The sequence below is a fragment of the Sylvia atricapilla genome, chromosome 2, assembly GCF_009819655.1.
Source record: "Sylvia atricapilla isolate bSylAtr1 chromosome 2, bSylAtr1.pri, whole genome shotgun sequence".
Taxonomy (NCBI): Eukaryota; Metazoa; Chordata; class Aves; order Passeriformes; family Sylviidae; genus Sylvia; species Sylvia atricapilla.
Genome location: NC_089141.1, coordinates 89,176,656 through 89,201,414, shown reverse-complemented (window position 1 = coordinate 89,201,414; position 24,759 = coordinate 89,176,656). Strand labels below are relative to the sequence as shown.

Below are 24,759 nucleotides of genomic sequence, written 5' to 3'. Positions count from 1 at the left end.
CTAAAACCTAGCTTTTACTTTGATAGTCCCTAGGACTATAAACTACATGGAAAAGGTGAAAAAATCTATTAGTTGCTCTCAGCATTTCTGCCTTCTTCCCTTCTGTCATGGCTACATGATGTCACCTTCTCATTTGCACTGAATCTAGTGCTCATCTTGTTTTTATTCATTTCAATCTCTCTCTGCAGTCTTCTGATTTAACTCATTTGAGGAATAAGTAATTTCTGCCTGTGGAGTGAATTTCACTGGCTTCCTGTGTGCTTGGGTAAGCACAGGAGCTGGGATGAAGGGATGCAGCCCTTTGGGACAGAGAGCAGGAGAAAGGGTTGGACAGCTGGGAACCAAACCAAGGACTGGAGAAGAAGATGCCCTTTGAGTTGACAGTGAGCCATCACACAGCCTCAAGTCTATGCACTCTGAGATGCTTTTGACAACAGAAACAGGAAAGGAAATCTGAATCAAAGGTCTTTGGTTTTTGCTGATAATATTGAACAACATGTGACTGGAGTCACTGTTGCTGAATTCAGCAGTGATTGTTGGAGGCTGTGCAGTGCAGAAGTAGTCATTTAGCATGAGCAAAGTGAGTCTCTTAGATGTAATATACCTTGAATCTGTTACAAGGTGATTTTGAAAATTATGAATTCATGCATTTTTCAGTCTCAGATCTACTTGGTCTAAATCGGGAGCATGAGGCATCTCACATAGCAGCCAGTGCTAGAAATGACTGTCATTATTTCAGAGGTTGTGCTTTTTGGTTGAGCATAGGTAAAGGCTAAATTGGAATCATGAGGAAACCAGGGATGTGCCAAAATCGAGAGTCTAGCTAGCTCCTGGAAGTATTCCACAGGGATGTTGGAAATGGCCAGAGAGGTGCCAGCCTGTAGCCAGCCTGTGCTTATGCTGAGGAGCAATGTGGTTGTCTGTGGTCTGCTGGCAAATGCTGGCTGCAGGTCTCTGTGTGTCACACAGCAGGGACATGGCACCATCAGGGTGTGCTTGGAGACCCGAGCTGCAGTCTTTGTGTGCAGTGTGTTCATCAGAGTGTGGCTGCAGCTGGGGTGACCTCATCAAACTACCTCTTGGTAGTTGAGTGCATAGACTTGAGTGCATAGACTCTCTGGCCAACCCTGAACTCCAAAAATGGGAACTGCTGTGGGAGACTTAGCTGCCAGCTCCATGTGGCAGGTGCATTTCTGGCAGCTGAACAAGTCTGTGACCAGCATCCCTGTCCACTGTGTGTCCCCTGTTTCCTTCACTGGTCTTGCTTGTGCAGGAGGGTGACCGTGCAGGCAGTGGTGCTGTATGCCTGCTGAAGGACAGGAGGTTGTCCAAGACAGGAGGTGAATTCTGAGGAAAAAAAAATGCATGTCTTTTCTGAAAGAAGGCAGTATGCAAGAATTTAGCAGTCCAGCTTTTCACTACTTTTGCATTTCTGAGTGTTTTCATATTTCTGTGACACAGCTGAAGAAAGATAACAGCTCTTCAGTTAATACTGTGTACAAAAGTCCCTCATTCCATGTGCTGTTTTGTTCTCCCATTTGCTAAAACCCCCATGGTAAACAACTGCCTTTTGAGTTTGATTGTTAGGCCCACACAGTACAGTTTTCAGTGTTTAATAACTGGTTTTATGGCTCCCTTGTAAGTAATCAAATTATTATATTCTATACAAGAACCATGAGTAAACATATTCTGATCCCAACAGCTGTAGAGAAGCCTGGCTGCACATCAGTGGAATAGCAAGAGCAAAACTGTTTCTTGAATAACTGTTCAAATATATTGCTCTAAATAATGAATAGTTTTCCTGACAAAACATAATGCTGTTGAAAATGGAGATAAGATGATGTGGTGAATAAGTATTTTTTTTCTAAAGTGCTGTTTCTTTTACCTGTCAGCAAACATTTTCTGTCTTCAAATGAACTGCATTGCTTCTCTTTCTAGGCAGTCCTAGGCTTGTAAACTCACTGCTCCAGCAATCACCTACTACTTGGGGAAATTAACTTTTGAATTTACAACAGCTCTTCATTTGGTTGTCTTGGCAATTTTCAGAATTCATTTTGTACTTGGTTTTTTATGTTTCTCACATTCTTAATAAGCAATGAGAGATTTGAGAGAGAATAATTATCTGTAATTTTATTTTAAGGATTTTTTTTAGTGATGCTCTTCTATTATTACTTCTTTTGTCATTCAAATATATATAAGGCAATTTAAGTCATAAAAAGCTCTCAGTGTCATGATCTGCCACTTTGGCATCATGATAAATATTACTTCAGTCAAGAAATTATATTGATTCTAAAGGGACTGCTCATTTAAGTAGTTGCTGGTAGTCATGGCTCTGGCAGGCTCTGGCTGTAAACCTTTGACTTGCACACAACTCCTTGGAAGGTTAGATGATCTCCAGCATGACCAAGGAGTGCAAAGCCAACTCCATAGCTCCTTTCTATACTGTGATTTACTGCACCCTTATATGTGGTCTCCTAAGGCTATATGGTGAAACTGAAAGGCCAGCACCCTCATTAGGTGATTCAAACTATCTCAATGAGTGGAAAATGTTGGTTTGGGAATCGTAGATCATCAATAAATTGTTCATGTGTGAAATGAAAAGCCACCTTGAGGTCAGCTTCCAGTTAATTCATCTTGAGCTCAGGCAATTTGGAAACACCTGGCTTAGCCCACTAATTGTTTGATTGACCGCTATGACTTGAAAAACAAGATAGAGGTATCAGACAATAATGGCTTAATCAGAACTTTTAAACACTGCTGCTTTTTCAAATAAAGAGATCAGGATCTGTACAAATGCAGCTGCCCCAGGGCAGCACAGCCCACTGCTCTGCAGTGATGGGAGTCCACAGCCTTCTCAGTCTGATGAATTGCATGCCAAGATCTTTAGACAGCCAGATTCGTGAGACATGACCTTCCATGCTGGAGAGCCATGGGGTAGCAGAGGTTGAAGGGTGATGCAGCCAACAGTGTTTTCTTAGGGTTTCAGCAAGATGGAGCTGGCTGCAGGGGAAATGCAGCAGGTTCCCAAGATCAGCCAGTACCATCAACTTCGACTGTATTTGTGTGTCCCTTTTCTCCCCATGCTGAAGATTCCAATTCCACAGCAATCCCTGTGGCAGTGCTGGCTCACCTCTGATTGCATGAGACATGAGCTAAGGGGAGATTAAAGGAATGTGGCAGAAAGCATTGTGATTCTTCTGCTTTTGAGTTGTACTTTTTGCCAGTTCTCCAAGAGCTCTTACATCCAAGTGGATGATATTGCTTTGACTTGTGCATCCAAGCTGTGGATGGTTGTATTGTAAGGTTGTGTAAGGTTGTATACAGCTAAAAGGTTGTAGTTTCTTACTTGCCCAAAATAATATTTTTGAGAAAATTACCAGTGCTGCTTCCCCTGGAAGCACTATTGACATTGTTCTGTTCTTAACCTAACACAAGCTGAAGAGTCCATTTTTCAAGTGAGTTAGTGATGCCATACAATTTTGTGAAAATGGCATCTGATAATGCAGATTTTGTACAGGCAAAAGGATATATGATGTATGCATATAATTTTGGTAATCTGTACCTAGGCATTTCAGGAATACATGTTATGAAGGAGCATTTAATGCCTAGTTAATAACCAAAAGGTTCCACATTCTTAACTGAATCCCTTTTCCATGTGCTCTATCAATAAAAGAATGGTTTTCTGTCAGTTTCCAAGAAAATGTTTTAATCTGCTGTTATTATTAACTAAATTCTGTTGTAAATTGAAATCAACCTATCACATAGGATATTTCAAAGGGTTCCTCTTGTGACTTTGCCTGGGAAAGGCCAGAGACATGACAAGTATACATTATATTACATTACAGTAAAAAAACATAGCCAGAGAGTGTGTGTTTGGTTCACCTAATACCTTGCAGGAACCCACTCCTTCAAACTCAGGGTGCAGAGACCTCAACATCACAAAATCCTCTAATCTGGGAAAGGAAGGACTGTCAGCATCTCTCCCTCCCTCATGATGGCATTGGGGCTAACAAACCTAGGGGAGCACCATGCCAAGTGTACAGTTGGTCTTTCAGGCCTTCATCTCAGCTGGCTCACAGCCCTGCACCCTTCAGATGTGACCTCAGAAGAAGCCAGTGTCATCTCAGAAGTGTGTGCCAACAGCACACTGACTGGACCCTGGTGGAGATGCATTCCACATTATTTCCTGTAGTTCTCTCCAGAGTGAATTGGGCAGGAAGCTCACGGGGTTGTTCAAGCCCTGCAGTTGCTGTCAGAGCTGCAGCACAGTGAGCAGGGGGCTCAGCATGCCCAACCTGCACAGCCTTTCCCCCCAAGCCCTCCATACCACCACTGCTTGTGCCAGAGCTGTGCTCCAGCACTGCACCATCCACAGTCCTGTTGAGAGAGAATTAACAGTGCTTAATGAATGAAGCAGTTGGGGAGGTAGAAGGAAGTCTGAGGCTATGGCTGAGGTTGATGAAGACATTGTGCTGCTGCAGCAGGGACACTCTCTAAGCTCTGCTGTGCTCTGCTCTGCCCACTCTGAGACTGAGGGGAAGGCTGGAAATCCCAACAAGGGTGGGGGCCAAGGCAGAACACCCCAGCCCTTCCACTGGTACTAGTCCTTTGAATCTCTGATTTCGTTGTAGCATAAGCTATTTGGGATGATAAAAAATTTGTGATCGTTCACAGGCTAGTTATTAACATACTACAGATGCCTTTATCTATTGATGTGAAATACTACCACATAGTAAAGTGCTAAAGATTTCTGTGAGCCAACGGGAACATGACCTTTTGCCATGTCCCTGTGGAAGCACTGCTGTTTTATTAAGTAAATTGATTTGGAAGAAATTACCATTGACTTTAGCTCTTGCAGCTGACCTAACTTTTTCTTGAAAGATTTAAACTTTTCTAGTAGGCTTGATGGTCTCTCAACTGAGCACCAAGAATTCCTGCCATTTTACTAGTGAATGACTGTCATCCTGTCACACTGACCTAAAGTGAATTACAGCAGTGGGAACCATCATTTCAGAATACTAGAAAAACTAGTATAGTTGTTTTACTTAAAGAATTATACTGAAAAGATTGCTCAATCTGTTTTTCTCTTCTCAGTTGGCGGCCTCCATCGTGTTTATCAGCTTTGGCGTTGTAGCAGCCTTCTGTTGTGCCGTAGTTGATGGAGTGTTTGCAGCACGACACATAGTAAGTACAGTGATTTTGTCATCTTTCAATTTTGATTATTTCTGTCATTTCTAGCAGGAAAGTTTTTTTGGGGGGAGTTTTTTGTGGTTTTTTGGTTTTTTTGTTTTGTTTTGTTTTGGTTTGGTTTGGTTTGGTTTGGTTTTTTTTAATTGATGTGTAGCAGTATATTAGGGGTTTTGATAGTTCTTGGTTTCCAAATAGAAAGGTGATATAAAATGATGTCATGAAAGGCATGCTAAAAGGTGTATCTACTTAGAAAAAGAAGGTGTTTCAACCACTAACAGCATTTGTTTCCTATTGCACAAAGGCTTTGTGGGTACGGTAAAGATTTGGAATGTACCCAGTGATAAGCACTAGAAGACGTGATGGGATTTGAATATGCTAGTTTATATGTTAGAATTGTATTGTTTGCTGTTTTGTCTTTCGTGATAGAATACCTAAAAAAATCAATCTAACCCATAGCTTTTAATTGAGCTTTGATTTCCAAAATCATCAGGAAATAAGTAGTCATATGTGTTAACAGACATTAGAGGTCAGAAGTAGTATGCTAAATAATACAGCAAGTGATGGTATATGAGCCTCTCTTTGCTATGAAATATCATGGGCCTGCTCATCTTTCTGCTTGTGTTCCCTGAGGGGTAGCATAACTCCACTGGCATCAGTGAGAACCTACTTAAATTTCTGTTAGCAAATACCTCAGAATAATTAGGCTTTAGATCATTTGGAGCATAAAGTTATAAACTGATTTATATTTTGCTGTTACTGAAGAGGGGTTTAAACCAAATGTGAGTTTCAGAGCCTCATGTGCATTGCACAAGACAAAAGGCATCTATTGGTATAAACAATTGAGGTGTGCATTGTGAGCATGGATAAATGCTCTGGATTGCAGTCATGTTTTGTGCTATACAGACCCTGCAGGATGCCAGAGTGGCCTTTTTCTTGAATTTACCCTGTAGTTAGTCTGGATGACACCTGGTTTAACTGTCTCTGGCTAGCATAGGCCTAGAGAACCTTTCCATGGGAACTGCTAAAAAGAGGAGGGGAGCAAATTCCTATTTAGATTCCTTACTCCAGAAAATTAGTGGTTGTGACCTGTAAAACCACTGCCACTTATTGAATTTTTGGATCTGTCATGGAGCAGCTGAGGGAACTGGGGTTGTTTAGTCTGGACAAGCAGAAGTTATTTATCTGAAAGGAGGTTATAGTGAGGTAAAGGTCAGTCTCTTCTGCTATGTCTCAGTTGAAAGTTTGAGAAGAAATGGACTTAAATTGAGCCAGGGGAGGTTCGGATTGGATACTGAGAGAGTGGTTAAGCTTTGGAAAAAGTTGCCCAGGAAGGTGGTGAAGTCACCATTTCTGGAAGTGTTCAAGAGGTATCTGGATGTGTCACATGTGTCACTTAGAGATATGGTGTAGAGGTGATTTAGGGTTGATGGTTGGACTGGATGATCCTGAATGTCTCTTCCAACCCTGAAGATCCTGTGATTCTGTAATATCCCAGGACCCTGACTTATTTCTGTCCACTTTAATGTGATCATTAGGAAGTGTTCAGATGGCACTTGTACAGTCTTACACCTTAAAGTCATTGCACTCACCCAAGAAAAAAGCATCTTACAGTCTGGGCTGCAGTTCTGCATCTGGTTATGTCAGTGACTGGGTATGACTGCATCCCCTGTGCAGAGCTGGAGGCTGGAAGAGGCTGGTCCCCATCCAGCCGTTCCCCAGAGTGCTGGAGATATACAGCCCAATAAATGATCCTGCTTCAGTCACATCATGACAGGCTTCATGGAAATCCGTGACCAGTTGTTTGCATTTGGGCTTAGTTCTGTTTGTCACATCTGTATCTGTCTCCTTCACCTATTAGAGAGCAAAGAAATACTAAGTAGCACCATTTGTTGGAAAATTAATTTGCATCGCTGCATGATCACACTCACTTCAACTCATTCTCCTCTGTCTAATTAGGAACTTGATAGGATCAGGAGAAGTAAAGGTGCACATCACCAAGTTTCTCTTACTAACACATCTGGGAAAGTCTGTAGGAACGGTAGTGTAAGTGTGCTCCCAATCTGATTTACAGTAATGGTGGGGCCTTATCAAAGAAACATGTGCCATGCAGACTACAGTGTTCTGTCCTCTTTGCATCACAGCTCATTTCCTTCAGGAAGAGCAGCAAAACCACGTTCAGTCCACTCCCTACAGGCAGTACCAGCCTTTTTCAGACCTGAGTTGAGCTGTTGGCATTTTGTCCACTGCCTTTGGGGTGTAACTGCTGAACAGTTGGATTACACTGTCCTCCAGTCAGGGAAAGGACAAATTCCTGCCGTGTCAGAGCAGGTGTCGGTCTATACTAAAGCCATAAACTTTTTGTGAGAAGTGGTAGCTGAAGCCAAGCAGTCTTCAGACTGACTACAAATACAACATCTTTCACATCAATTTGGAATAAGAAATGTGTCTCCTTTTTCATTTTGTTTTTAGCTTCATTTGAGTTGGGAAGGATGTGAAGAGGACAAATCACATAATTACAAATTTTTCTTAGTATGTGCCTGCAGTGGAATGGAGACTATTATTGCTGCACATTTTCTCCTGCACTTATAAAACTGTGATTAGGATAATAAAATACTTTTCTCTGTTTTATTTCCGTCTCAATAAGGCATGAAACTGACAAAAAGTCTTCCAGGAAATTGATGTATTTCAGAAAATAGATACTTAAATTATTTAAGACTTACTTTGCTTTATAGAGAGCCCTGGATCACACCATTTATAAAATTAAAAACCTTGAAGGAAATGTAGCTTGATTTAAAATAGCAGTAGCTTATTTAAAAAATAATGCAGATATAATTCACCTTGCAAAAAACTCAAACAACCATACCAGAATCAAGTGAAATAAATCAAAGTTGAAATTAAAGTGCAGTGATGTTATTTCAGACATTTTGTTATTTAGTGGGTAAGAAGAGTCCAAGTATTCTATTGGAGATCATTCAACAACATTGTCCCACCACACATGAGGAGATGCCCTGTCCCACCTCAGGTACATTCTCTGCAGTAGCTATGACCTGTTCATGTCTGCAAGCCTTGACTATTGCCACATGAGCTTCAGCTTTGCAGTTGTGCTCCAGGAAGGACCTAAGATAGCCAACAGCAAGAAATCCAGGTATGAAGTGAGGAAATTGCCTTTTCCAAAGGGTTTATTCTGTGATTCTGTGTGGGAAACGATGGGTGCTGTGGAAGGCAGAGTTCATTGTCCACTGTGAGATCTAAAATGCACGCCAAACCAAGCAGCGTTGTTCCTCTCCTCTTCTGCAAGGCCACTTCTGTGTAACATCGATTTAATTTAATTTTTAGCTGACCTAAATTTAATTTTTAGCTGACCTTTAATTTAATTTTTAGCTGCCTCTTGATAGTGATGGCTTAAGGAGTTAATGAAAATAGAGTACATCATCAGGTGCTAAGCCCTGAAATGAGCCTCAGAATGAACCTAGCTGAACTAGAGGATACTGAAACATTTGTAGATTCAGATCTTCACCCACATGGTTTAAGTGCAACTTGTGGACTGTTTAAGTATATTAGCTGGGTAATTACCTACTGATTTGGAGCTTAGAAGTTAAACTTGAGATATTTGCGTTCTCTTCATATATGTTAACTCAAAATACTGTTTAATAAGTCAGGCATTATGTAAACTCACTTTCTGTAAGGCACAGAGACAAGGTGCTGGGAAAATGGAGTCTTTGATCTGGAGGATGCTCATGCAAATTGAAGTCTGGTTGGAAGAACTCCAAAGCTGCTGTATTAAGTAATGTCAAGTTGACAGCCCTGACCTAGTGAACAAATACCTACATTATGGACACGTTCTGTGTGATGAACATCTGCTGATTCCTGTGTTAAGAGTGGTTCCCTGGCAGAGATGCAGACACCCCTGCCCAGCAGTGCCATGCCCAGCAGTGCCATGCCCAGCAGTGCCATGCCCAGCAGTGACTCTGCCCAGCAGTGCCATGCCCAGCAGTGACCCTGCCCTGCAGTGACTCTGCCCAGCAGTGACCCTGCCCAGCAGTGACCCTGCCCAGCAGTGACTCTGCCCAGCAGTGCCATGCCCAGCAGTGCCATGCCCAGCAGTGACCATGCCCAGCAGTGACAATGCCCAGCAGTGCCATGCCCTGCAGTGACTCTGCCCAGCAGTGACCCTGCCCAGCAGTGCCATGCCCTGCAGTGACTCTGCCCAGCAGTGACCCTGCCCAGCAGTGACCCTGCCCAGCAGTGACCCTGCCCAGCAGTGCCATGCCCGGCAGTGCCATGCCCAGCAGTGACCCTGCCCAGCAGTGACAATGCCCAGCAGTGCCATGCCCAGCAGTGACCATGCCCGGCAGTGCCATGCCCAGCAGTGACCCTGCCCAGCAGTGACAATGCCCAGCAGTGCCATGCCCAGCAGTGACCATGCCCGGCAGTGCCATGCCCAGCAGTGACCCTGCCCAGCAGTGCCATGCCCAGCAGTGCCATGCCCTGCAGTGACTCTGCCCAGCAGTGCCATGCCCAGCAGTGACTCTGCCCAGCAGTGCCATGCCCAGCAGTGCCGTGCCCAGCAGTGACCCTGCCCAGCAGTGCCGTGCCCAGCAGTGCCATGCCCTGCAGTGACTCTGCCCGGCAGTGCCATGCCCAGCAGTGACCATGCCCAGCAGTGCCATGCCCAGCAGTGACCCTGCCCGGCAGTGCCATGCCCAGCAGTGACCATGCCCAGCAGTGCCATGCCCGGCAGTGACCCTGCCCAGCAGTGCCATGCCCAGCAGTGCCATGCCCTGCAGTGACTCTGCCCGGCAGTGCCATGCCCAGCAGTGACCTTTGTGGCCTGGGGCAGAGGATGCTGGTGCTGCTGTGTGCCCTCCAGAGCTGGTAGCAGCACCCACTGGTTGCACATGCAGTGACTGAGGATGTCAATCTCCCTCCCATCTTTGGGGCTTCTCGTGCAGGTTACAGACACTCAGGCAAGGACAGGGGTAACCAGCAGCTTTTCTGGCCACTGCTGCATTTTACTTCAGGGTGACTTAATTTGCCCATGGCATGTAACACAGACCACAGTCTTGCATGCTACAAGCCAGGTGCTCTAAAAAGCCATTTGAAAATGTTCTGAGCAAGCCTGCTGGCTTTCCTGTTGAAGAAAAAACCCGAATAGTTGTGTTCCATGTCTAACAAAGTTGTTACCTTGACAACTGGTGGTAGAAAACACAACTCAAAGAATAATTACTCACTGGAATTAAGTTAGGTAGATTCTCTGGAGAGCAACACTAAATGCCTTTTATGTTTTCCACATTGCCACATGAGACAAAATTACACCTAATTAATTTTAATTCCTTTTCCATCCTGTATGACTCATTAATATAACAGCATGGCTTAGTATATACCATACAAAGCATCAAAACCACCATGTCCAGCAGGTCAGGTGAGGAGATCTGCCCCTCTGCTCTGCTCTGGTGAGACCCCACCTGAAGTGCTGCATCCAGCTCTGGAGTCCTCATCAGCAGAGAAAGGATGTGGATCCCTTGGAGTAAGTCCAGACAAGGGCCACAAAGATGATCAGAGAGATGGAGCCCCATTCCTATGAAGATGGGCTGAGATAGCTGGGGTTGTTTAGCCTGGAGAGGAGAAGGCTCCATGGAAACCAGACTGGTTCCATCCAGTACCTAAAGGGGCCTATAAGAAAGACAGAGATGAAATTTTTAGCAGGGCTTGCTGTAATAGGCCGAGGGGTCATGGTTTTAAGCTAAAAGATGGTCGATTTAGATTAGATATAAAGAAGAAGTTTTTTACAATAATGGTGATAATAGATTGCCTAGAGAGATGGTATGTGTCCCATCCCTGGAAACATTCAAGGTCAGGTTGGACAGGACTCTGAGCAGCCTGCTCTAGCTGAAGATGTTCATTGCTATTAGATGGGCTTTAAAGGTCTCTTCCAACCCAAAATGTTTTGTGATTCTGTGAAAGGCTTTGCAGCTGTATTTTTCTCTTTTTTTAGCAGAGTGAGTACTAAACATTTTTAACTGAAAATTAGCACTAGTTCAGTAGTGATTTTTATGTTGATGGTCCACCGAGGTAAAATTGTTTCATTGGTGAAATTCCTAAATACAGAGTGCTTAAGTTTGCAACCAGTACATTTTGATGCCAATGGTCAACTATCCCACAGTATTAATTCTAGTATTAGACCTTGCATCTGACTCTGAGATGGGAAGCACAGATTGCATTCTTAGGGTAGCAGATATTTACAGGGTGAGATTTTTTCTGAACTTTGTTCAAGAGTTGGAGCAAAGGAGGATTCTTGCAACCAGGTGAAGCCCATCTGCCAAGATTTCTCTTTTATACAGCAAGACAACCCCATTCACATATGGAATACACATCCAAATGCAGTTGACTGTACTTTAAATCAAAGGGCAAATACTTTAAAAAAAAATTTCCTGGAGGGCCTGAAAAGCTTGGACCCTGATGTACTATCATTTTTGTTCCTGTTACTCAGATAGATATATTTTCCTTGTGAAGCACATTGCAGCTTCACAGGGAGTGCCCAGTCCTGTGAAAGGTAAATTAGTCAGAGGCACATAAATCAAAAGCCTCACAGCAGAAGGCAGAAGGCCTAGGAGAAGGGAAGACACTGACATTACAGAAGAGTTTCAGACCACCCCCACGAGTTATTTTGAAATCAGATCTGAACTAGCCATATAATGCTAAGTTGTGTTGCTGTAAGCAAAGTGGTGGGACCGTGTGGGGTTTGGTCTCTGGCTTTTAATTGGCAATATAGGAATAACCTGTGGGACCACTGCTAGATTACTGACTCCAGCTCTGGTATTTCTTGGTGCTTTGCCAAAGACCTGATTGACTTGGAAATAAGAGGGAAAAAAAAATCTGAAATCTGAAGTGGTAGCTTTTAAAAAAGTACTCAGAAGTTTGATTTATTTCATTGAACATTGAAAAGGCTGACAGGTAAATTGATCATGTCCTTTCTGTGGTATCTGCATAGTCAGAGGTTCTCTGATGGCAGACGGCTTTTAGTCTCTCGCACAAAACCAAACAAAATGCAGTCAGTTGAAATCAATGCTAAAGAGATTAAAACCATGGAGCTGACATGGTTTTGACAATTATGAATTATGGAAGCAGCTTTGTCAAGGTTATGGATGATTCTCAATCACTGAAGTATTTAAATCCCGAGCTTCTTTTTGTGTAAACTTATGAAGCATATCCAGAGGTTATGAACTTCAAGCATATGTCTTGGGATGGAATTATTTAGCCTTTGTTATTCTGGAGGTCATTCTAGAGCAGGGTCTTCAAGAAAGGCTCCTGTGAACGATTTTTACAGTCAGACAGAAACTCTATTGCCCCTGTATGGTACCAGGACCTGTTCCCTGCTGGAAAATGTTTAGGATTTGATAGATTAAAAACACTTGGAAACCATTTATCAAGATTTCTGATCTAGGTTTTCTGGTCTTCAAATCAACAGAGGAAATGCAATCTTTGAAATGAACATAACTTAAATAATATCACTACTAAAACCACTGTTCCTCACATACTGGATAACATATAAGACAAGCCACTGATGAATATATTCAATATATTAATATATATATGAGTACATATATATTGAATATAATGGACACATCCAGGGACTTTTCAGCAAAACTACCATCTTGCAAATGTTTTCTGGTCTAGAGCACAGATACAGGGTTTTTGTACCCACAAATCTGCTATATGTTTCCAGACAGGTAAGCATTATGCATACGGCCTGAATATACTGACATCACAGAGGAGCTGGTACTATGCATTAGTTTGGTTGCCAGATATTTTGCAGTAATAAAAATAATGGCAACCTTTTTTTTTGGAGAACCTCTTATGATTCTCCTTCAAGTTTGCAGAACCTCTCACATTGGCAGGGACAAAGCCCCCAGTTTATACAGTGCTATTTTTTTTTTTTTTCCATCCCTGAAATTCCTTTCAGGTTTAGCCAAGTTGCAAATTCTTTAAAATCCATTTTTTTCCTTTCCTGCTGTGACTTGTTCTCCTGAGGAAAAAGGGCTGGTATTGTTCCAACCAAACAGCAATATCTAAACCGTTAGGCAGCACACACACACTGTGTTTGGATACCAAAGAGGAATTCACGTGATGATGAGAAGGGAAAAGAGAGGTTCTGCATTCCTTTCCCATCTGCCCCACTGTGTAGGATGCCTTCACTGCTGACACAACCAAGGGTTGGTCCAGGATTCCCTAGCTCCCTGACATAAACCCTGGTCCATTGGCTTCCCTCTTTGAGATGTAACATCCCAAACTGAGATGTCTCATTAATGTCATTGCTTTGGTCATTCAAAATGCAGCAAAGCACTTTTTTGGGAAGCATCTTTAAAGGAAGAGTTCTGTGAAGATGCAGTAAGACCATCCTACTACAATTACATGCAATAGGGAGGGAGGAAGACTACTCTTTTATTTTAAATTGGGAGTTTGTACTGTGGGAAAATGTTAAGGGAATGACCCACATATTTGAATATTTGAAAGCTAATGCTTAAATGCCACAGCCATTTAATTGCATGATCCTGTTGCATAGAGACCACAATGTCAGTGTACAACTGGGCAGAATTTTTAGGGCATTGGGGTAGTGGCAGATCTGGCATTCCAATTTCTTTGGCTCTGAAAATTAAATTATTTTCTTTTAGCTTTGCTTCTAGTGTACTTAGATAGGTGTGAATTCCTTTGAGTATATTGTAAATTAGCTCCAGAAATAAATAAGATAGGAAATTCTACACATTTTACTGATATTAATAATCATATTATTAATGCAAGAAATAATATGAGATGTGAGGAAGTGAGAAGGATTTGATCCAAATTTAAAATTACACTGGTATTTTAGTTCCTACAGATTATAGTCTAATGCATTTGTACATAGATTATTGCCTTCTGCATGTGTGTGCTTCTATACATCGAAAAATCAGGTGAGTGGCAGAGGCAGCATAAATTGTTCACCAATGTAGAAAAGCAGCTTGGGTCAGGGGAGATTTATTGTCTACTCGCATCTTTACTTTGTTACTTGGCAGAGCACAGGCCATGATGGAATTTATGCAAAGTGTACAAAGCAAGTTGACTACGCTTTAATCCTCAGAAAGGTGGGTGACAGGGGCAAAGGGCTTGCAGTCTGTTCTGAAAAGCATAATCTACTTCACTCTGATGTGCTGCCAGCAGGAGATAATTTCCTTTATTGTTTCCTATTCTCAGAAATGTTTCTAGACTAACAACAGATGTTTCTTTACTATGAAAAAAATTCAAAGCTTCTACACAGCCATATAGAGGGGGAGAAAGTAACCACCTGCAGACTTCAAATTGTAACAAAAATATTTCATATTTTTTTCATCATTTCTCAAAGGAAAAACATTGTTTTCAGTTGCTCACTGCAGAAACTAGTGGAGTTAAGGAAAAAAAAAAAAAGGAAAAGGAGTTGTTTATTCACAGGGATCTGAAGTCCTTAAATTCTCATAGACTAAAAATTAAGGGTGTTTCACTATGATGCAGTTTGCCCTAGCAAAAGGTTTTATTTGCTTCACCTTTAAGAAGAAACCATGATTAGTAAGAATAATCATATAATGGAGCAGGAATTTCTCTCTCTGTGAGTGGGTGATTATTCAGTTGCATATAATGCCCATGGAAAGTATCTTCCCAGGTATTCAATAGAGTTTTGATTGATGATTATTTATGACTCTGTTAAGAGTTTATTAAAATGTGTTGCATCACTGCTGCTAGATTATGGAACTTCATACTTATAATAGATTTATTTAGTCTTTTATGATAAATTCCAAGAAGGTAACGTACTTAAGAATTTTTTTTTTACCAAATCTACCTAGAATTTTCTTGTATGGCTCAGTGCAGTTCTCTCCACATTCCCAGCCATCAGTGTATCCAGTGATTTTTTTTGCCTCTGGAGCACTGAGCACCATGTATTTCAACATTTCTGATCTTCTGAAATGCATGTGAGCTTCAAAATGACAAGCCAGTGAAGACAGGGAAAAGCTATTTGTACCTGAGCAGTCTGGGCATTCATGAACTATTTTACTAATTGTTTAGACTTTTTTACTTTTAAAACTCATTTCTTTCATTCCTCTTGAGGTTCCTCTCGTAGACTTTTTCTTCTCTCACATTTTGGGTCCCAGTCCTGCAGTTCCTGCCATTTGGATGAGCCCTAACATCCTGGCTGACGTGTCAGTGAGGGTCTCCCTGTTATAGGAGTGACAGGGAGCTTTAATGGCAAATTGTTGGGCACAATCACCTGCTTTCTGACTGTTTTCTGCTCAATACCTAACACAAAAATGTTGTGCATAAAGTTATTATTACATCAATTAAATTATAATAGGGATATGTTGTGCCATGCCCTGAAAATGAAAATCAACACTGCAATGTTAATTAAGCCTCCAGCATTTTATTTGTAGATATAGATATTCTTCAATATATTGCTCAGTTAGGTGTATTTAGTGCAGCCTCTTTTCCTTCCCTTTGATATAAATTTAATGCAAGAGAGCATTATAAATTAGACCCCTGTACATTTCAGTCAGCAGGATATTCAGTATTTCAGATATCTAAAGACTAATGTCTTCCAGAATGACATTTCTTGCAATAATATACTCAGAGATTTATATGAGGTTTATATGAGGTTAGTGCAGTTGGTTAAAGTGTGGTGCTCATAATGCCAAGGTTGCCAGTTTGATCCCTGTGTGAGACCATTCCATCCACTTTAGAGTTGGACTTGATGATCCTTGTGGGTCCCCTCCAACTCAGAATATTCTATGGTTCTGTGATTTCTTAATATACTGACAGCATTAAGGCAATAGAAAGGAGATGGAGCAGTTTTTCATGTATTTGAGTTACATTACTAGAAACAGAATAAACAGTTTTTGCATTCTTGTGGAAGTGTTAATTACTCACACGGCACAACATCATTACAATCAAGACAGAGCAATCAGTTCATATAACAAACCCTATAATCAAAGTAATGTAATCAATGCAAGTAATCAACTATAATAAGCAATTAAATACCTAACTACATCAAGCAATAACTAAAATTACAGCCTTGAATAGTATCAGCTAATTGCATCACTAGAAACTTGTGTAAAAGCCAGTGGTAGTCTAAGTTTTTAACTACACAACACAGCTATTGCAGGTGTTATGGGAAAGTCCATAGCCTCATCTTGAGAGACATTGGCTAGCAAGACTTGAGTTAGAAAAGCAGACCTTGAGTCAGGCTTGTATTTGCTGTATTAAGGCAGGGGTAGGTGTCCTCAGTGGAGCCTTTGTGTGGCTTTATCCCAGAGCAGGCAGGCAGCAGCCCCCGAGCCCACAGGCACCGTGTCACTCAGCAGCTCTGCACACACACCTTTCCTTCCTGCACCAGCCTGGGCCTGCTTCAGCTCAAGGCACTGCAGCCACTGGACCTCCCTGGGAATGTGCAGGGGAGTCAGCTCCCATTTCTTTTGCCTGCCCCACTGCACTCCAGCCACTTGTGCAGGCTGACAGCCTTTCATGGGGCCAAAAGTCATTGAGAGAAAATCACCTGTTTGAAGAGGTCTTAGTTTCTCCTAATAGGTCTGTATCCATCTGAGAACAGACCTGTCAGTCCACATCAGGAAGTATTCTGTCTGTGCCCATTGTCCAACAGTGGGGCAGCTCCAGCATCTGGAGCAGTACTACAAGAGCACAAACCTCACCAGAATATATAAGACTAAGGCTACCACTACAAACTATTTACATAAATAAAAATCAGTGAGGAAATATAAAGTGAGACAGAACAGTGTATGTGTGTTTTTAGCCATATCAGCATACAGATATTCTGAATATTTACTGGTTTGAAAGACCTGACATGAATATGTACTGCTACCAAGTATTAAGAGAAGAGCATTCTGTAGGTTCCAGTCTTTCAGATTAAGTAGAAGTCCTAAAAAGAGCCTCTGGAAAGCACAATGTGGAGTAAATCTGGTTTGTTAGAGTAAAGTTTTAAGCCCCAACAGCTGCTTTTCCTATTTTAAGCACTGAAGTTGGGTTGTTTCAGCATAGCAGACAAAATAGACAGGGTCTTTAGGCTGGAGTGCAGCATTTCTGGAAGAAGATTAGCTCTTAAATTCAGGCAAGGCAGACGTAGAAGCACAAGGAGGGGTAAGTGCTGTCTGCAGTCTGCAGTGAGATTGCTCTCATGGCATGACCTCACCTAAAGAATGTAACCAGATACCGTGGCGGCTGCCTCTGAAGTGCTTAAACAACACTGGGAATGTATTATTTGCACCAGGGGACCACTAATGTGCTGTAGTTACAGTAGCAGTATGGCATGAACAGAGGCATGTCTCTGTCTCACTCTGCATCGCTTTGGGGGTTTGATCAACTGTACATTTGGGAACCCTTGACTCCATGCCTTCATGGGCAATATGTGTAGAAACTGAATTAACACACACTAGACATGTCTGCAGCTTAGGTAAAAAGAACACTTGAAAACCCAATTCTAGGGCTTAAAGTTTCTTAATGTACTTTCCTAATTATTGGATAAATTTTGAAAAAAAAAATATAGCAAAAATATTGAAAACATTCTATTCCTGTTGGTGTGGTCCATTGCAGCCCTTGGCAGTGGCATGACCTTGGGGCTGGGCTGCTGCACTCACACAGGACTGTGGGAGGCCAGAAATGGCTCATTTCTTTTTTAGCACTCACCCTTCCAAATCCCACCCAGTATGTGCCTAGTCCTGACAGCCTAGGACTTTCCACATCAACAGTCAAGGTGATGCTATCAAGAGGGCAAAACATCAGAAGAAGTAGGAAACCATCACCAGTATCACAGAGGAGGAAATGGCTGAAATGCAGAAATGGAAAGGCCTGGAGGCCCACTTGATGAAGTGAAACTGAACTGGCACATTTGGGTTCAAAAGCTGAATATGACCTTGGTGGCTATGAGATAAAAGTTGTTAATAATGCTAGAAAAGACTGTGTTGGTGCATGGTCAAAAGGTGGAATAGGAAGGGATTATCGTAGAATTATTTAGGTTGGAAAAGACCCTTAAGATGATCAAGTTCAATGTAAATTTAACACTGCCAAATCTAGTAGTACATTTAATTTTCTGACCATAACTGTACTTTCCCAACTTTCTTAATTTAAATTAAAAAAAAAAAAAAAAAAAGTTTGTTTGTTTTTGTTTTACAGTTTCTGTCATTCAATCATCTCTCCATAATGTCCATGACTTTATTTTCTAGCACCTGGACTTCCTTTTAGGGTCACAGTGGTTTTTAAACCTGAGGTTTTGTAGCAACCACAGCATTCCAGACAGCTGCCAGCTAAATGCTTACAGCCAATTTATTGTGTGGTTGAATTTCTTCGTGGAGAGAGGTGGAGATGCAGTGGCGACCTCTTTAGGATCCCTGGCACTGACTGAAAGAGCACATCCTGGCAAAGGGCAGGAGCTGATGCCTGGGATTCCCATAAGAGCTGTCCCAGATATTGAAGGGAGAGAAGAGAAGCCCACTGATCCCCATGGTGGTGGTGGGCAGCCCAGGACACTGGGCTGTCCAAGGAGGGAGCACATGATCTGTCCTGCCCAGAGGCTCCTGGCACACAGTGGGCAGAGATACCTCTCTTCCTTCTATGTCCAGCTGCTGTGTGAATAGACAGGCTTGAAAATAATAATATTAGTTACAGAAATAAATTTTAATGAGGCTTATGAGGAATACTATGTTAATAACTATGTGTAAACAAATAGTTTACAAAACAAACTGTATGTAACTACATGTATACAAAAATTTGATATCTCATGAATTACAGGTAAGGCATTCTGTTGGACTACCAGGAAGTTAAAGATTCTTTAACAACACAAGAAAAGATACAAGTCTTTAGTAAACTAGCATTTTAAAATGATTATTTTAATTAGTTTTCTGGCAGTTGATGTGGGTTCAATAATTGGAAATATGGACATGGAGACTTCAGGAGGTATTGCTTGTTTTTTTCCATGTAAGAGTGAATTTTTGCAAATTAAATTGTTTTCTGAAAGCCATTTCTGCTTCAGAAATTACAAACTGAAAACTGAATTGCAGGTTTATCTGCCAGTGAGTAAAAGCCCAAAACACTTTTCAAAAAAATCCACCCTTGTTTCTGATTCTAGAAGGATATGGTCATGTGCTCTATGTAGGAGTCACAAGGCTTGGGAGCAAACTGAGGTAGAAAATGTTTTGTTCTTCAAAGCTGATGCCCCCTCACTGCAGTATTGATGTTATTGGCCTTGGATTCAGAAGTTCCTAATATCAAACTGGCCAGAGCCAATGTGAAAATTATTCATAAAAGTTTTGGGGTTTTTTTAATGGACATATTTCTTTTGTTTATGATTGAAAGCACTAAGATTTTTGTTTTAATCGCTCCTGTGAATCCCTAGAATTTTCTAGCAGTCTTCCTCAGGAGGAATCCATCTCTTTGGGAATGCTGTTGAAAAAGATGGAGAAACAGCCCTTGGTCAGAGAGAGACAGGAATTACAAAAGACCTGCAGCATTTCCTCTCATTGTTAGTACAGGGTAGGATCCAACCAACTTTAGCTTGGGCCCCCAGACAGTGATCCAGTCTGCCTGCTTTCCTAGGCTCCTAATATGTTGGCCCCTTCTTTTAGGAGCTTCTTTTATGTTTGATCTGAAAGCTCTAAGGTTTGTATGCTCCCATGTGCCATGTGCTCTCAGCCAGTGTGGGGCAGACACAGATACCTATGCTCTATCTAGCCCTCCAGAGGAGCATAAAAGCTAATTGCTAATAACTTCTATTTGCTCATTTTTGGATGCCTGTTTTCAGAAAGTTATCAGAGAGTGTGATCTTGAAGGGAATTATAATCTCCAGAGCACTCAGCTGTTGGCAAAAGGCTAAGCTGGCACTGAGGGGTGATGTTTCAGTTTGTTTTTGGGATTAAACTTGAAAAATCTTGGCAGCTATCCCTCTCCTATTCATTGCTAGCTTTGCTAGTAGATGAAAACAACCGAAAACAGAAAATTAAAACTTGACGCTAATGAGACACTGAAAACATTATTCTGGTTTTGGACTCCTCAATTTTATTTATATTCATCTTTTACATGTGACCAGGATGGTTCCTTGCTCCCCAGGCCAATTGGCATGGTGAAGCCCACGTCCTCACTCTCAAAGTCCCTTGGAATGTAAATGGCAATGTCCAAATTACTTACTGGGAATGGTTCTTGGACCATACTAATTTACAAACCATGCCCAGAAATTATTTTGGAAGAGTGATAGTTTGCCCAGGCCAAAGCCATCACCAGCACAGTTCTAACAATTTAATGGGCTTGATGCTCGAGTTTCAGGCCTGGGAACATTCCCTGGCACTGATTAATCTACACCTCTCTCGATGCAGCTATGGAAGCTAAGACTAAATAAATACTGTAATTGGAAAAAGTAGTCCATACTGTATAATTATTTCAATAAATTATTAGCTATGTTTTGTGAACTATGGCATACATTTCAGTCAATGCAGTTTAAGCTATATCTCTGTTTTCTGAAAGTGAGCTTATGCATAAGGGAGATGGAATTTTCCCTGTGTTATCCAAAATATATCTGTTCTCCAAGGAAACAAAAACTGGCATAGAAAAAAACTTCTTTCTGTACCTCAGCTAAGAGCCCTTCAACCTCCTCACAGACATTTTATCAAATTCACCAAAGATACTGTTAAAAGAATGCTTTTCTTACACAAAAACATACTGAAATGCTCCCACCATCAAAGAGAATGTGGGGTTTCTATTGTATGCTCTTAAAATAAAGCAATCAGCCAAAACAAAACCCTCTATATTTGGACCAGATCTTCTCTTCCTTGGCATAAAGCCTTCCCTCTTGTCTGTCACTCTCAGGTTTTAATACACATACTAGAAAACTATTGAAATAAAAAATTGAAGAAGAGGGAAAGCTACAGTTTGCCTTGTAGGGTTCAAGGCTGAGCAGTTCTGATTTGTCTGAAATTAAAGAGAAGTTCTGGGTGTCCTGCGTTTTGGGGGGCGTTTTTGACACATCTGAAAATTTTCTAAACTTGGCTTGACGTCATTCTGACTGTACCTGCTCAGTATGCACAAACTCACTCAAATGTAGTTAGTTAAGGAATCATCTTTTCCAGTGCTCAGAAGGATCGAATAAAACCTGTACATTTTTCCTTTGCACCAATAAATAAACTGAAGAATGCAATTACATTTTTATAGAGAAGTCTTCCTCTTTTTACCAACCTACATATTTTGTCCTCTGAGTGCATCAGCAGAGCTTTAACTAACAGAACTTTCCCACCTGCCCATTTCCACTTAAAGGGACTTACTCAAAGAAGCAGAGAAAGAGAATGCATTATTTATTATATATTAAAATTACACAGTAGTGGGACATATTGCATAGCTCTGTTTCAATAATAGTGTTTGAGGAAGTTCTTGGTATCAAATGATATTAAATTAGTTTAAAAGAATATTGCTGCTATATACTTTAGAATTACTCTTAATAGATGAAATGTATATTTATACGTACACATACACATATGTATTATTTAAAAGTAGCTTTGTTTCAACCATTAATGCTATAAGCAGTAGAATCAAGAAGAATCAAGGACCTGGTAGGTATCCACTATATTCATACTCGATCTGTTGTGAGCAATGTGAAGTATTTTAAGACCAGTCTGTCAGGAATGCTTTTATAGCTTTAAAGTTTTTCTCATTTGCCTTTGGTATTAGACACTGCTATAAAGTCCAGCGGGTGCTTATGTGGTGTGACAAACTGTTGGATAACTTTTCAACACTTTTTAATATCTGTGGTGCCTTTTTCATATAAACACCTTAGTAGACAGACAGACCGTAGCACCTCTGTGGCATGAAAATGGAAGCTTCTACCAATGCAACCTTTTGGCATCCCCAGTGTACCTTTACTTAAAGTCTGTGTGCCTTAGGTGTTAAATTTTGTAAGTGTCTGGACAAGGCCAATGTTATCTAATCTTTGTTATTTTTGTACACTTGATCGTCACTCATTTATTTGATTGCACATGGGGATGCATTTGGAAAACAGACTGAATGCAGAAGGCTGGCTGTACTAGTGCAGGAGGCTTGCTGTTCCAAATTAGGTGCACGAAGGAAGGTACTCACTTGCCATGACTGTGCATGCAAATGTAATAACTGTATTCACTGTAGTCGCTTCCAAGGCACAGCTCTGACCTTTTTGCTGCACAGCAATATCAGGCCATCATAGCTGGTATGGGTTAATCAATCACCTCCTTCCTCAGAGAACAGTGTTGCCTCCAGTCACAAGCACACTTGGATGAAAAGTGTGCTTGTCTTCTCTATCAAAGACCAAACCAATAAAAAACCATTTTTTTTAACAGGAAGAAGATGTAAGAGGTAGAAAAACTGTGTAAGCCAAGAGATCAGGGCCAAAAGTGAGGGTCTTCCTGTACCTGATGGAGGCAGATTAGACAGCTTTCTCACTGCCTTTAAGAAGATACAGTGGTGTCTGAGGGGAGTATCTTAGCATTCAGGGTCGGTCTCAGCCTCATAGTGTGATGTGGTGGTGTCACTCATCTGTAGTAAGATATGAATGTCCCAAAGGTAAGGCCACGGAGCATCTCTTTCCAGGTGCTAAGGCATAGCTGCTAAACTCATAACCTGTGATGCTTCGAGACAACTTCTTAGTCTGCTCATAGCCTGACGTAGACTCTGACCCTTTTCACAGAATTGGAGTTGCTGGGACTGGGCAGAACCTCTGGAGATTTCTAATCCACCCACCTGTGCTTAGAGCAATGTCAGCTAGCACAGGTGGCTCAGAACTGTGTCCAGTTTGAGTATCTCTAGGGATGGAGACATCACAATCACTCTGGGAAACCTGTTCCACTGTTGAATCACCCATAGAATAAAAAAGAGTTCTTATTATGTTTAAATGGAATTTCCCGTATTTCAGATGCCCACTGCATCTTGTCGTTTTTCTGGACACTACTAAGAGAAATGTGCCTCCATCTTTTTCACTTCCCCATCAAGTATTGATCTGTATTCATAAGGTGCATGGGAACCTTCTCTTGTAACAGTCCCAGTTCTGTTTCTCTTATGACGGATACTCCAGTCTGTTAATTCACAGACCATGTCCATGGTCTCTCTCATACTGGGGAGCCAAGCCCTTTATCCAGTATTCCAGATGTGTCTCATCACTGTTAAGAGGAAGGATCACATTCCTGGGCCTGCTGGTGGTGCTCTTCATAATGCAGTCAAGGATACTGCTGGCTTTTCTTGCCACAAGGACATATTTCTAGCTCATGTTTAACTTGCACCAGGACCCTCTATAAAGGGGGTAACTTAACCAATAACTTAACTGGTAACTGCCCCAGTAACTTAACACCAGGACCCTCTGTAAAACTGCTCTCCAGCCAGTCAGGTCCCAGTCTTTCCTGGTGTATAGGATTATACCTCCCCACGTGCAGGATTTTCCTGTACTGAACTTGTTGAGGTTCCTGTGGGCCATTTCTCCAGCCCAGGTCTCTCTGAACAATGACATGGTCCTGTGGGGTTTCAGCCACTCATCCCAAATTTTTATCATCTGCTAGCTAGCAGAGGGTGCAATCTACCCATCATCTAGTTCAGTAATTGAGATGTTACACAATATTGTCCTAGTATTGACCCCTGGGGTAGACAACTATTAAGCCACCTCCAGCTGGTCCCAACACTACAACCTTAGCAGTTCTGCCAGCTTTCAGTCCACCCCACTCTCCATTTATTTAGCCCATATTTCATCAGCTTGTCTGTGAGAATGAGAGGCTGCCAGAGGCATTAGTGAACGTAAAGATCCAGAAGCAGGTGAGCAAGAATTTCCACTCATCCACCAAGCCAGTCACATCTTTGTAGAAGGTCAACATGTAGGTCAGACATGACTCTCCCTATGCAAATCCATGCTGACTACTCCAAATCACCTTCATGTCCTCAAGATGTTTGGAAGTTGTTTCCAAGATTACTTGTTCCATCCCTTCCCATCAGTGTGTAGTTCCCTTCATTGTCTTTCTTGTCATCCTTGAAGACAGGATGTATCACCAGTCTGTTTAAATGTTCTCTAAACTGATCCCCCTTTGGCAAGGCTAATTCCTTCTTGTGCCAGATTTTCCCACTGTAGACCAAGGTAAAGAAGGCACTGAATATTTAAAGAAGGCACAAATCTTTTCCTTGTCTTTGTACTATGATGCCTGCTTTATCCAGTGATGTGCACTTATTTTCCTGATTTCCCTTTTGCTGCTAATATACCCAATAGAAGCCCTTCTTCCTGCCCTTTGCAACCCTTGGCTGGACTGAATTCCAAGAGAGCTTTGGCTTTCCTACCCACATCTGTGCATGCTCATATGATTTTTCTGTTTTCCCTCCTGGAGATTTCCCCTTTATTGCACTTCTCATAGATTTCCTTTTCATGCCTGAGTTACATCTGGAGCTCCTTGTTTATCCACACAGGCCTCATGCTGCCTTGATTTCCTGCTAGATGGGATGAACTGTGGAGGAGATGAACCTTGAATATCAACCCACTTTCCTGGACCTCATTGCTTTCCAGGAGTGTATCCCATA

At 41.7% G+C, this 24,759-nt stretch overlaps 1 protein-coding gene across 1 annotated transcript in view; it reads left to right on the top strand.

Annotated features, from left to right (window-relative positions):
- Nucleotides 1–24,759, top strand: part of TMEM255B (transmembrane protein 255B) — a 65,613-nt gene that overhangs the window by 21,587 nt on the left and 19,267 nt on the right. Inside the window, exon 4 of the mRNA XM_066313748.1 lies at nt 5,095–5,184. Within this exon, the coding sequence (XP_066169845.1) occupies nt 5,095–5,184 (90 nt within the window). The remainder of the gene's footprint in view (nt 1–5,094; nt 5,185–24,759) is intronic.